We start from the raw sequence: 13,526 nt of genomic DNA on the forward strand, positions 1-13,526 counted from the left end.
GAGGGGCCTCGCGCAGCGCGACCCAGTGCCCAGCTGGACCACCGGGGATCGAAGTGCCGGCAAAAGAACCCAGAGAAGTGCTCATGGAGCGCAGCTGGCACTCGGCGGGGGAGTGGGGGGGCGGGGTCAGGAGGCTGGGGACGGCAGCAGAGGCAGGTGCTGGCAGGCGGCCAGCAACAAAAATGGTCACCCGGCACCTCGCCTTTAAATAATGCCGCCCCGGCCGCAGGTAGGCCACCTTAACCCCGCCTGACATACCTACCGAAGATTGCGAGCAGGGCGCTGCGCACGGCGATGACGTCAACGCCGGCGGCGCAGCGCCGCCGCTAACCTCCCGCTGAATTTCACGGGAGGCGTTGGCGGCTCTTAGGGCTAACGGGAGGCGCAAAGCAACCGAATTTTTCCCCCTTAATCCTTTTTGCTCCTTCTCCAGCCCCTATATTCCTTTATGTAATATATATTTTATAAATCATTGTCTTTCAAAGCAGAACCCACTCTTCTCCCCTTAAGCAAACTTTACCTTTTTGTTGGGCTGATCACAGATCTATTGATTACAGAAAAAACGATGTCATGCTCCAAGGAGAATGGAGAGAGATTGTACTGTAACAAATTGGGTTTTTTTAACACCAGTTTTCAGCAAGCAGCCAATTGAGCATTTATGGTCTTTCTTTCTCTATCATCCATTAGATATAAAATAGTTGTAGTTTGAAAAGATAAATAAAACACAACAAAAACTATTTGGAATGTATTAATGCTACAAGCTGTGTGCTATTCAAGCTACAGTCATTCATATTTCCAAATGTCTAGGCAGGAGTAAAGAAGTTTACCTGAATAGTCCTATCCACCATGAATATTTATTAGTCGGAGCACAGGGATTTAATTTAGTTCGGCTGTGAAATATCGCAGAGGAAGCAAATTTCGGTGAAGTTTTGTGTACTCGAGCTGCTGACCTCTTTCCTTTACTCCTGGGGTGTAGCTCTGTGACTGACAGGATTCAGTGAGTGGAAAGCAGAGGTCAGCGGTTTACACACACAATCCATGCATTGCTGAAATAATACGTGTTGGACTGCGCTGAAGTGTTTTAACAGGTGGGCTTCTTCAGCTCCTGCCTATACATCAAGATATTAATCATTTTGTAGAAAATCTGGAGTCCAAAATTAAAGGTATGCTGTTGGAGTCTTCCGGTGGTGCTCATAATAGGTCAGAGGATATGTTGGCCTTATCGGATAGGAATTGTACCATACCTACAAACATACGAACAATGACGGGCAGGAAAAGGCCCTTTGGTCCAACCAGCCTGCCCCACACATGTGAAGCCTTGTGTAACGCAATATCTGCACTCCGCACCCCACTCTCAACCATGTGATCTCCTGGCAGAGGCAAAAAAACACTGCTGTTGAAGTGCAGCCCTAATCATTGCCCTGTATAAGTTTACTATTACTATTTTGCTCTTAAAATCTATGCCCCTATTTAACAATGCTATTGGCCTCTTTATCTACCGGTACTCACATTTTTAAGGAATTATATATTTGAAGTTCGAACCCCTAGATTTCTGCATTCAGTAACTCTCCACTGAGCATTTATGCTGATTCCTTGTTTTTCTTCCCAAAACACATTAATTACCTCACGACTTTGCATTAGGTTGGATCTGTCACCTGTTTGCCCATTCTGCTAACCTGTCTGTGTCCTCCTGAAGTCTTCCACAGCCCTTCATGCTGTTAGCCAAACACACCGCTTGTGTGTTGTCAGTGAATTTTGATATTTCCCCCCACCCCATGCCCACATCTATATTAGCCATACATTGAGAGCAAAAGTGAACCCAGTATTGACTCCTGGAGCACACACCCTTCTCCAAAATTCACAAAAAAATAAATGTTTAAAAAGAAAGGGGCTCTCCCTCCGGCCAGGACCGAGCCACGCAGTGGAGTCTTGTTTCACAACCACGTGCGTACTAATCATTCACACTTCAAGTGAACAGTTGGTGTTTTCCAACTGGTGTCTGCTTGTCAGCTTTTACCAGCAAAAATCAGAGTAATTAAATGTCCTTTGCTGCCTTGAGGTCATCCTGTGAAGCACCTCAGCAGAGCTGTTCTGCCTGTGTGCTGTTCTCCTGTGCAAGCACGCTGGATTACATGGCTTTCACTCCAGAGCCAGCAGCAAGCTTGAGGCATCTGTTGTGTAACTAGAGAAGCAAAAGGTTTTGTAGTGCCGCTCGTTTTCCCAGTAGCCGAGTACCTTTGTTTTGACCAGTGGACACATCTGTCCTCATTGATGTCGGGGTTAGCGGGATTGGCAGTAGATTGTGGCGTGGGGAATGTCAAAGTGACCTCTTATTTACAGTGCTGGGGGAATTCTTGTAAGTACCTGAATTTAATGTATTCTAAATCTTTTTAATGTGCCTTTCATTTCACATTTTTTTTCTCTAAGTTAATTAGCATGCCTCCGTCACCCCAAAACAGCCATTACTATCCTCACACTAACATTACATAATAACCCTTATGGCAATTTCTGTGTATCAATCACATCTTGTATCTCCATATCTCACAGTACAATCAGACCTGTTAGTACATGTATCAGATGTGAAGGTAGGGATTTCCTGCATGATGGAATTCCATCTTTCATTTAGTTGCCTTTTCATAGCTTCATTGTCTCGGAGTCAACTCATTCCTCATCCTCCTTGTATTTACATCCATGTAAAATCTGTCAAATATTTATTTGTAAAAGTTAGTTCATATGGTTTGAGCTTTTTACAATGAATGTACAGCACAGAAACAGGCCATTCGGCCCAACTAGTTAATGTCGGTGTTTATGCGCCACACGAGCCTCCTCCGACCCTACTTTTTCATCAGTGTTCCCGGACGGAGGGTTGTTGGGCAGAAGGAGGTTACAGAGATAGGGAGGGATGAGGCCGTGGGGGGGATTTAAACACACGGATGAAAATGTTTAATTCGAGGCATTGGTGAACTGGGAGCCAATGTAGGCCAGCGAGTACAGGGGTGATGGATGAACGAGACTGGGTGCGAGTTAGGATATGGGCAGCAGAGTTCAAGCTTATGGAAGGTGGGAAAGCATTGGAATAGTCAAGTCTGGAGGTAACAAAAGCACGGATGGGTTTCAGCAGCAGATGCACCAAGGCACGGGAGAAGACGGGCAATATTATGGAGGTGGAAGTAGGCGGTTTAAATAAAGCTCAATCCATATCTGCCATCTGGGTTTTTCACCTAATGTTTCCTTACCCGTGTTTGCTGGCAAAAATCAGCATTGGATTTTAAACTTCCCACACTGCTCTGAGTGTCGTCCCATAGAACTCCATGGCAAAGTGGTTCTAAACCTGTGCACTGGACTAAGTGGCTTCCATACCCAAATCAGTCGCAAATTTGAAGCATTCAGCATGCAGAAGCAAAATGTTTCCCTCCTCCCTTTCTTTCCTCGCCGAATACTTTTTTAGCAAGCGGATTTTATCAGTTCTGTCAGGTTTGGCATTGCTACACTCATAACTAACGAGATAGATAGATTTCTAGACACAAATGGCATCAAGGGGTATGGGGAGAGCAGGAATATGGTATTGAGATAGAGGATCAGCCATGATCATATTGAATGGCGGAGCAGGCTCGAAGGGCCGAATGGCCTACTGCTGCTCCTATTTCTCTATGTTTCGATGAGCTTTTAATATGGGTGCATTGTGGGGCCAGCTCATGCACTTTGGGGGGATGTACTGCAGAATTTCTGTATTTATCTTACAATCCTTATAATTAATTATCAAATTATTTACCTAAAACAAATTGGTTAACCACGTGTTTGATATTTTTTCTTAATTTTGTGGTTGATTGGACATCAATGATTAAATTACGTTATTGTGTCAGCTGTGGCTCAGTGGGCAGCGCTCTCGCCTCTGAGTCAGAAGGTTGTGGGTTCAAGCCCCATTCCAGAGACTTGAGCGCATAATCTAGGCTGATACTCCAATGCAGTACTGAGGGAGTGCGGCACTGTCAGAGGGTGCCGCCTTTCGGATGAGACGTTAAACCGAGGTCCCGTCTGCACTCTCGGGTGGCCATAAAAGATCCCATGGCACTATTTACCTAAAGTCCAGTCCAAAGATGTGCGGGTTAGGTTGATTGGCCATGACAAAAATTGGCCCTTAGTGTTAGGGGGGGATTAAATACGTGGGGTTACGGGGTTACGGGGATAGGGCTTGTGTGGGATGGCTGTCGGTGTAGGGACCGGGTGCGAGGGTTTGGATGATCAGCCATGATCTCGTTGAATGGCGGAGCAGGCTCGAAGGGCCAAATGGCCTACTCCTGCTCCTATCTTCTATGTTTCTATGTTATTTTGAAGAAGAGCAGGGGAGTTATCCCTGGTGGCGTGGCCAATGTTTATCCCTCAATCAACATGATCACCAGATAATCTGTTTTTGTTATCACATTGCTGTTTGTGGGAGCTTGCTGTGCGCAAATTAGCTGCTGCATTTCCTACATTACAACAGTGACTACACGCCAAAAAAGTACTTCATTGGCTGTAAAGCGCTTTGGGACATCTGGTGGTCGTGAAAGGTGCTATATAAATGCAAGTCTTTCTTTATATCAGTAAATTTGGCATTTACAAGTAAAAGTTCCTTCCATTTTTCAGGTTAACCTTTAACAACCTTCCACCTAATCACACATTTCTTACTAAAAGTAGATTCAACACACTGTTTTATAACAACAACAAATAACCGACACAAAGGGGTTTTTAAAGGTAGACCTGCCCTTTGGTTCTTTGATTTATAGATTAATGGCAGTTTATGTTTAAGTGGTAGGAATGCACACTGTAGCATGTACGTAGCCTAGGGCGCACTGACCCACCAAGGTACGAGGAAAAGTTCCACTGGATTTGCCAACTGAAACAAATGTTCTTCTTTGAGGTAAAAAGGCTGCTGTTGAGCAGTTTCCTGTACCTCTGGTGAGAACCCAGTATATCCCTTGGTATATTCATTATTTAAACCACTGCCAGTTTTAGTGCTGGTCAACCAGGAGTCAGACGAGATGTTTTTACTCAATTTATGAAAGCTGATGGAATTTTATGTAGGCACAGTTTCATGCTAGATTAAATCCATAATACTGTTTGAGTAACTGCAGTTTTATTATTTGCACATAACATGGACCACCCTCCCTCAATTTGGCTGAATTTGAAACATGCCAATCATAGGTTTGTAACATTTTTTGTTACACGCATAGAAACATTTTTCCAAGGCTACAATCAGCATATGTATGAATTCCTAACATAAATCAGAGAAATATGGCTTGGTTTATTCAAAGCAGACACATTTATAGAGGCTTATTTTTCTTGCCGTGTGTGCGCCTCATCCCTTTATTATCTGACTAGCTGGGGAGCCCCGCGTTGCGAGGGCAATTTTGGGGCGCTTGGTCTCCCTGCCCCTGTGTGTCCCCCCTCTCCCTGTCATGTCCTCTCCCTGTCCTATCCCTCCCTCCCCTCCCCTCCTCTCCCTCCCCTCCCCTCCTTTCCTCTCCCTCCCCTCCCCTCCCCTCCCCTGTCTCCCTCCCCTCCCCTCCCCTGTCTCCCTCCCCTCCCCTCCCCTGTCTCCCTCCTTCCCCTCCCCTGTCTCCCTCCCTCCCTCCCCTCGCCCACCCCCACCCCTCCCCTCTGTCCCTCTCTCCGGCCCCTCCCCCTGCCTAGCGCCTGAGGTCCGGAGCGGAGGCCCCCCGCGTATCGCGCGACTGATGGACGGCTTATAGAAGACTCCAGAATGCTTGAAAAGCAACAGGTAGTGGCAAAAAATCAAAATGTTTTAATGGGGGGAGTACTTCTGGAAAACAATTCTTGCATCTTTAGCACTCGCCTCTGCCGTCAAACTCAAAGTGGGGAAAATTGGGTTGCTTTGCGCCTCCCATTAGCACCCCAAGAGGGAGGGGGACCGCTTCCAGTAGCCCAGGCCGAGACCATTCCCCCCCCCCCCCCCCTCAAAAAGGATTCTATTTAGATGCTTTCAAAAATTACAAGAGAAATTACAACTGAAGAAAGGCTAGGAATGTCCAACATGTAGAACGTGCTGATTTCATTGGAATTTGAGTTACTTATATTGAAAATTTTGAACCATTTGAGTTTGTCTTTTTTATTTATACATGTATTGCCTCGCTTTCAACTGCAAAGGTAACGCAGAACACAACTCTCAGGAAAAGGAAAAAATGTTCTTTACAAGCAGGATTTCATCTTTTATTTAGACTTGAAACTGCAATAGGAGTCAGTTTAATTGCATAACTATTGCCAACAAAAGCAGCAGTTGCTCAGTATGTTTATCGATCTCTGAGATAATTGCTGTTTTCATCTTTGCTTATTATAGTGGTTAAGTTAGACCTCAAATACTTCACAATTGAAGATACACACCAAACCAACAGTTTAATTTCACTGTAATTATTATTATTACTCTGTTCACGCGCCACTGATTCCATCCCCCTCCCTGGCCAGTGTCTCAGGATGGATATATTGGCCTTGGAGGGGGTGCAGCGCAGATTCACCAGAATGATACCGGGGCTTAGAGGGTTAAATTAGGAGGACAGGTTGCGTAAACTTGGCCTGTATTGCCGCGAGTATAGAAGATTGAATAATCTGATCGAGGTGTTTAAAATGTTAAATGGATTCGATAGAGTAGATAGGGAGAAACTATTTCCTCTGGTGAATCAAGAACGAGGGAACATAGACTCATACAGCACAGAAGGAGGCCATTCAGCCCATCGTGCCTGTGCCAGCTCTTTGAAAGAGCTCTCCAATTAGTCCCAGTCCTCTGTTCTTTCCCCATGGCCCTACAAATTTTTCTTCATCTTAAAGTTAGAGCTGAGCCATTTAAGAGGGAAATCAGGAAGCACCTTTTCACGTAACGTGTAGTCGAATTCTGGAATTCTCTCCCCCAAAAGGCTATGGCTGCTGGAGCAATTGGAGCTTTCAAGACTGAGGTTGACCGATTTTTGTTAGGTAAGGGTATCAAGGGATATGGAGCTAATTCGGATAAATGGAGGTGAGGTACAGATCAGCTGTGATCGAATTGAATGGCAAAGCAGGCGCGAGGGGCTGAATGGCCTACTCCTGGTTTTTTTTATTCGTTTATGGGACCTGGGCGTCGCTGGCAGTGCCAGCATTTATTGCCCATCCCTAGTTGCCCTTGAGAAGGTGGTGTTGAGCTGCCGTCTTGTATCGCTGCAGTTCGTGTGGTGAAGGTACTCCCACAGTGCTGTTAGGGAGGGAGATCCAGGATTTTGACCCAGCGACGATGAAGGATCGGCGATATACTTCTAAGTCAGGATGGTGTGTGACTTGAAGGGGAACTTGGAGGTGGTGGTGCAACCAGACTATTTGCAACCTCGGCATCCTATTTTATCCTGTGCTGAACATCTAACCCCATAGCCTCTTCATCACACAGACCACCTACCTCCACCTCCATAACAACACCCATCTCCACTCCTGCCTCAACTTATCTGCTGCTGAAACCCTTTACTGACCAGCCTCCTGTCTTCCACCATCCATTAAAATTGAGCTATCCGATACTCTGCTGGCCATATCCTAAACCACACCAAGTCCTGCTCATTCATTCACTCCTGTGCTCGCCGACCTACATTGGCTCCCGGTCCCCCAACTCCTTGATTTTAAAATTCTCATCCTCGTGTTCAAATCACTCCACGGCCTCGCCCTTCCAGTCTACAACCCTCTGCGAACTCTGCGTTCCTCCAAATCTGACCACTTGTGCATCCCCCACTACCTCCGCCCCACCATCGGCAGCCATGCCTTCAGCCGTTAAGTCCCTAAGCTCTGGAATTCCCTCCCTAAACCTCTCCGACCCTCTACCTCTTTCTCTCTCCTCCTTTAAGACCCTCCTTAAAACCTAGCTTTTTAACTAAGCTTTTGGTCACTCATCCTAATATCTCCTTCTTTGGCTCAGTGTCAGTTTTTGTCTGACTACGCTCCTGTGAGGCGCCTTGGGACATTTTCATACATTAAAGCCGCAATATTAATGCAAGTTGTGTTTTTAATATGCCCTCCCGATCTAGAACCTGGAGGAAATTGCTTATTTTGGCAGCAGCACTTAACATATCAATATCCAAAGTGAGCTGTGTTTTTTTTTGGATCAGCTAACATTCTTGGCAACTCACCGCCAAGCTTAAGAGTATCTAAAGTAAACTACTGAGAAATCCAAATAAGTAATTTCCTATTGGCTGATACCCCCGCCCTGCACACTTGCATAAACTCAGAGAACTTGTGTGCAGAGTGGCGAGAAGCAAAGCTATGTAACCTCAAACATACATGGGGTACTTCTGAAGTTTAACCAGCTAAAAGTGCGCAGTTTACTAGCATGGCGATTGTTGTCATTTTCCAGATAGGACCATCTACCTATTTGAGTTTAGTGGAGCAAACCTACTAAATGACTGGTGCACCCCTCAATGAGCCAGGCTGGGTCCCATTAGTGAGCCAGGTTGGTGTATCGGTCATTAACAGCAGACCTACCTTGGCTAGGTATCAAATTACTAATGCGGCCGAACAGGATCCACTCATTTACGATGAGTCCTCTTGGTGCCAACTTAACCCCAAACAAACAGTGCATTCCTCCCTCTCGCCCTCCTCCCCAGGAGAGATGTCACTTATTGGTCATTAGACAATTGACAAGCACAGGTTTGAGCTCTTGCTGGATGGATATCAAGGTGCCAAAAGCTAGTAAACAGCACAACTCACCATAAAGTGTGTGAGTGCGTTACAATCATCTTCCTGCGCACAGTCTGAGCACATCAAAACACCCCCATTGTACAGTAGTTCTACCAGTTGGAGATGTGAAGCTTTAGCAACAATTGCTTGCCTTTCTGTAAACTAATCAAGGTCAGCAGCAATGTCTGACTAAATGAGTGCGCATTCACATACCCAGCCTCCAGGTAGTGCTTTCCAGCAGCTGTCATCCCGAGTCTCAGAATTTCCACAACAGAAGGTTGGCACATGTTTGCCTTCAACACAATGGAAGGTCCCATAGAGGATAGCTAGCAGTGTGCTTGCATTTAACGTAGTAAACATCTATAGATGCTTTTACAGAGGAGGGAGAAAAAGAATAAATGGAAAGAGACAAAGGAACAGATCCTTTCATCGGCCTGACCCGACTGAATCCCAGGGATTCCACCAGCACCACATATGATGGCCTATAAATTCGGTGACGCCCCGCCAGCACGTTTGCGCCGGAAATTTAGCGCCCGCCGCCGAGCCAGTTGTGCCCACCCCAAATTCACTTTCAGCGCCCCAAAGCGGAAGCGGGCGCTGGTACAGGGTGTGCCTGCCCCGCTTGGGGCGCTGAAAGTGAATTTCAGCGCTGCCGGTCCCGCTGCGCCACCCGATGCAGAGCGGCAGGCTGCTGTACTGCAGGCCTCCCCCTTCTCTTAAGGGGGAGGTGCCTGCAACGGCCGGAGCCCCGTTGAAAGTGCCGGCAAAAGAGCCCGGCACAACGGCGAAGTGCCAGGCTCCACGGAAACCAGCCGGCAATGCCGCGGGGGGGGGGGGGGGGTGGTGGAGGAGGCCGGGGAAGGAGGTGCGGGCAGGCGGCCGCCGAAAAAGCGGCCGGCCGCACCTCCGCTTTAAATAGCGCCTCTAAGGCTGCAGCACGGCCCGGTCTTCACAGCGTTGTTAGCGGCCGCCAGGGAAGAGGCGGCCGCTACTGAAGATGGGGATCGGCGTGGTTTCGGCCGTTACCGGGGCACTGCGCACGCCGATGACGTCATCGGTGCCGGCGCAGCGCTACCGGCTAACGCCGATGTTAGGGCGCACCTAATTTCGGACGCAGCGTTACTTCCGGCGCAAACCACTGTAACGCCCCTAAGTGGGCGTAAACGCTACCGAATTTCTAGGCCGATATTTCTAATGCGCTAGTATATTCTCCTATAAGTACTGTGATAAAATTGTACAGTGGCATCACAAAATGTGTATGTATTTTTTCTGAATGAAACCCATACTCCCTTGTGTCCAAGATTAAGATGTTGTCTACTTAAAAGGTCCTTATTAAATTTACAATGTAAAGCAGACATTCCTTAAGCAGTTCCTACTTTTAAAGAATTTCTTCTGGCTGTATACACTGATCAAAAGACATTAATCTCTTTAGCAGGAAACAGCCCTCAAGACAGCCCAAGAAATTTCTCTCCCAGTGCCTCAGCTCATTTTTCATTCGCTCGAAGGTGAGTAGAAGCAAAATCTTAGCAAACAAGTACTGTAGTATCTTAGACAGTAATGCTGCATGTGATCATAGCATTTTAGCATATTAATGTAAAAACATAAATTTTTTGTATGGTTTTTAGATTGTTCTCGTTCTAAAAATCCATCTTGGCCTTCCCAGGTGAATAGATGTATAATTTGATCAAGTACCTGAAAGCAATGTGGAATTTTCTCAGTTAAAACAACAGAAACGGGTGGCATTGACTTTGTTGGTGTTTCATTTTACTGGAATGCCAGCTTATAAGAGATTAATTCATCTGTATGGAACTCAAACTTTGAAGACCATTCAGTATATTGCGATTGGCGGCCATTTTGGAGTCTTGTAGGAAGAGTGTAGACTGGAAAAGGGGTTTACTGCCTAAACATTATTCTGACTTTGTCACTCATCATACCAAGATATGTTTGAATTTCTTAAAAGTGTACATTTTGCCTTTGTTTTTCTGCCTCTAAACTACCCGGTGATATCCTTCAGTCATGGCCACAGAACCGACAGGTAATCTGGCGTGGGGATGGTTTATAAAAATGTTTGCATCATGGACTCACTTATCAAAGCAATTTTCATCTGCTTTGTCATAACTTTTGCCTGTTTTTATTTCTGCTTTGAAACTTAACATCTGTATTTTTATTTTTTGGACAGAGAAAACTTTTGGAGGATTGGAGGTTGAGCGCATATTTTATATAGCTCAGTATTATATTTTTAGTATTTAAAATTCACCCATATAACTTGAAATTTAGCCACTGAAGTTGGAAGTTACAGATTTAGTGAACAAACTTTAAGCTTCTATCTGTAGTTCTTCATTTTCCCTCGTCCGGGAATGTTTATTTTTCATCTATAAAGCAGGCATTCATTCATTTGAGGAAAGCAGTTAAAGCCCTGTTAAGCTTCAGTCTGGGGAGGAGCTCTGAAATAAAATTTGAGCATTAAATACTTTGCACAAACTGTTTTTACCCTTTTATTCTTGCTGTCTTGTGCATCAGCCATGCTCCTTCCCCCAGGCGGCTGCTTCTCATCCCCTGTCATTCGCCTAGCCTAGGCCTGACTATAACATCTTCCGACAGTAGCTAGTGGATTTGAGTGCTGAGTAGCTCTGAGATGTGAACCCTTCACCATCTGCTTGGGAGCCAAGTGTTGTTCTGCCTTTGCTTTCAGACCTCCCAGTTTAGAATTTTTCAATTGATTGCCCATGCAGAATTTAAACATAGGACCAGATTTTGCTGTCAAGATAACGGTGAGGCAAATGCCACTCATCGTTATTTATGCGCAAATGGTATAGCAATTTCAGGCGAGGAGCAGAGGCGCGGTTAAACGCAAATATGCAATAGTTGCTGTCAGAGTTGTACCACTTCGCCATTAGCTTTGCGAAAATGACATTTCGCTGTCTGCCTCACCATTGAAATGCATTGCATGGCGTGAAGTTGCTGTATTTGCGCAATAGTTACGAACTAAACTCGCCACCAAAAGTCAAGTCATTTCAAGTTTAAGTACCCTTTTAACAATGTGATAAGTGTTAATTACTGCCAACCAACCTCTCTGGAACTGAAAATTAACTCTTACAAGTGTGGAATCTCGTTCCTTCAGGTTTTAATTGTTGGTGATTCTAAATATGTAAAATGTTTTTTTTACTTTTCCTTTCTGTCTCTTTACTCTATCTCTTAATCCAATCTTTCTTTCCCTCTCTTTGTCACTTTCTGTACCTAATTTGACATTGAATTCATCCACTCTAATTTACACTTCCTTCTCAGACCCTGCACTGTGTTTCACAATTCTTTAATCTGATTAGTTAAGGAGATACACAATTGCTTGCCCTGTCCCCCTCGCTGCAACGTTATCAGCTAACACTTTCAGCAACTTGCCATGCAAAAAAATTTTAAAAATTAAATGTGCAAGGACAAGTCTAACTAACAGCAGACGCTGTTAGATTCACTCCTACAGCAAAATCTGGGCCATAATCTTTGATGGAATCATTCTTCAAAGTTATTTCTTTAAATTTCCAAGTTTTCTAGTTGTTGTGTCAGGAGCCAGTGTCCAATTATATAATAAATGTTTTCACAGATTGTGTGGCTTAAATTTTGCAGAAAATTCCAATTCAGAAAATAACACATTCTGAATTTTGAATTACTACATTTCTAACTTCCCTTATGGTCTTTATTGCTGAATTTACATTACAAGCTTGCGCTATGACTACAGCATCAGTGTGAAGTGAAACAGCTTCCCTCCCTCCACTACAACTGTAGTATAAATTCACACACATCTCGTGTGTTAAATGAAGAAATAGTAAAGGCAAATTGAAACCATTGTCATTGTTTTGTGGATGTTCGAATTCAAACAGTCTTTAGTGCTGATTATGAAATGATGACTTTAAAAAAAAATTATTTCAGGAGTGACGGACGTCGATGGTCTTTGGCTTCTCTCCCGTCATCTGGCTATGGCACGAATACTCCTAGCTCCACCGTGTCCGTAAGTTCTTTTTTACCTCATCTATATGAACTGCCTTATCTCTCTAGCAGCAGCAGACCGTAAAATCTCCTGTGAGCAGACAGGGACCAACAATGATTTTATGCCTTAGCTTGCTAAAAGCTAGATCTATTCATTGCATGCAAGCTAAAATATCACCAAGCATTCCAAGTGCTTGGGTGATGCTTTTCCTCTGGTCTGTTGGAGTGATGTTCTTGCATATATTCTGGCTTCTATGTTTTAGAAGCTGAGTGAACAATGGATTCAATAGGACAAAGGATTTAGCAATTCTTAAGTGTTCCAAGCCCCATTCAGTAAATAAAATGACAACTCTTATTTTTGGAATCACTCTCTAATTTTTTTTAAACTGGACTTATAACCGATCCATCCTGAAATTAATTTGGGTTGGAGGATAAGAAATGAGAGGGGGAAGAGTTGGAAGATGTTCTTCTGTACAAGATGGGGTAAAGAGATTAAATGTTGAGAAGCTAGGCCTTGTTGAGTTATTAAAAATATGTAGCTATAGATATATATTTTTGATACTGTAGTTAATGCTCCCAAGCTCTTTAGGATAATTGCTCAGTCTAATCAGTTGAATAGTCAGGTAATTCTCCTTTTAGTCTGTGCGAGGCGGTGGTAACTGAAAGATAAGCTAATAATGTAGAATTGTGGTGATATTTAAATGGGGTGTTCTAAAACAGAATAACTTGTTCTCCGAATCATCGGAAGGCATTGACTCCTGTTAACCTTGGAGATAAATTTTTTATTTATTTGTCTGCTTCTCCTCATGAGATTATATAGGGTCGGGTCTGTAATTTTTTTTTAAATGAGCTTGATGGTGTGA

At 44.5% G+C, this 13,526-nt stretch overlaps 1 protein-coding gene across 12 annotated transcripts in view; it reads left to right on the forward strand.

Moving 5' to 3' along the window:
• The window catches only part of mast4 (microtubule associated serine/threonine kinase family member 4), a 571,101-nt gene that overhangs the window by 462,781 nt on the left and 94,794 nt on the right, over nt 1-13,526 (forward strand). For 6 of the 12 annotated variants that reach the window (XM_085981755.1, XM_085981673.1, XM_085981737.1 and 3 more), the window contains 3 exons: nt 10,118-10,190; nt 10,700-10,720; nt 12,607-12,685. In XM_085981755.1, the coding sequence (XP_085837881.1) occupies nt 10,118-10,190; nt 10,700-10,720; nt 12,607-12,685 (173 nt within the window). The remainder of the gene's footprint in view (nt 1-10,117; nt 10,191-10,699; nt 10,721-12,606; nt 12,686-13,526) is intronic. The other 6 variants (XM_085981763.1, XM_085981690.1, XM_085981714.1 and 3 more) reach the window with 3 other exon arrangements.

The sequence above is a fragment of the Somniosus microcephalus genome, chromosome 1 (genome assembly GCF_052327205.1).
Source record: "Somniosus microcephalus isolate GS21.2 chromosome 1, FLI_Smic_1.0, whole genome shotgun sequence".
Classification (NCBI taxonomy): Eukaryota; Metazoa; Chordata; class Chondrichthyes; order Squaliformes; family Somniosidae; genus Somniosus; species Somniosus microcephalus.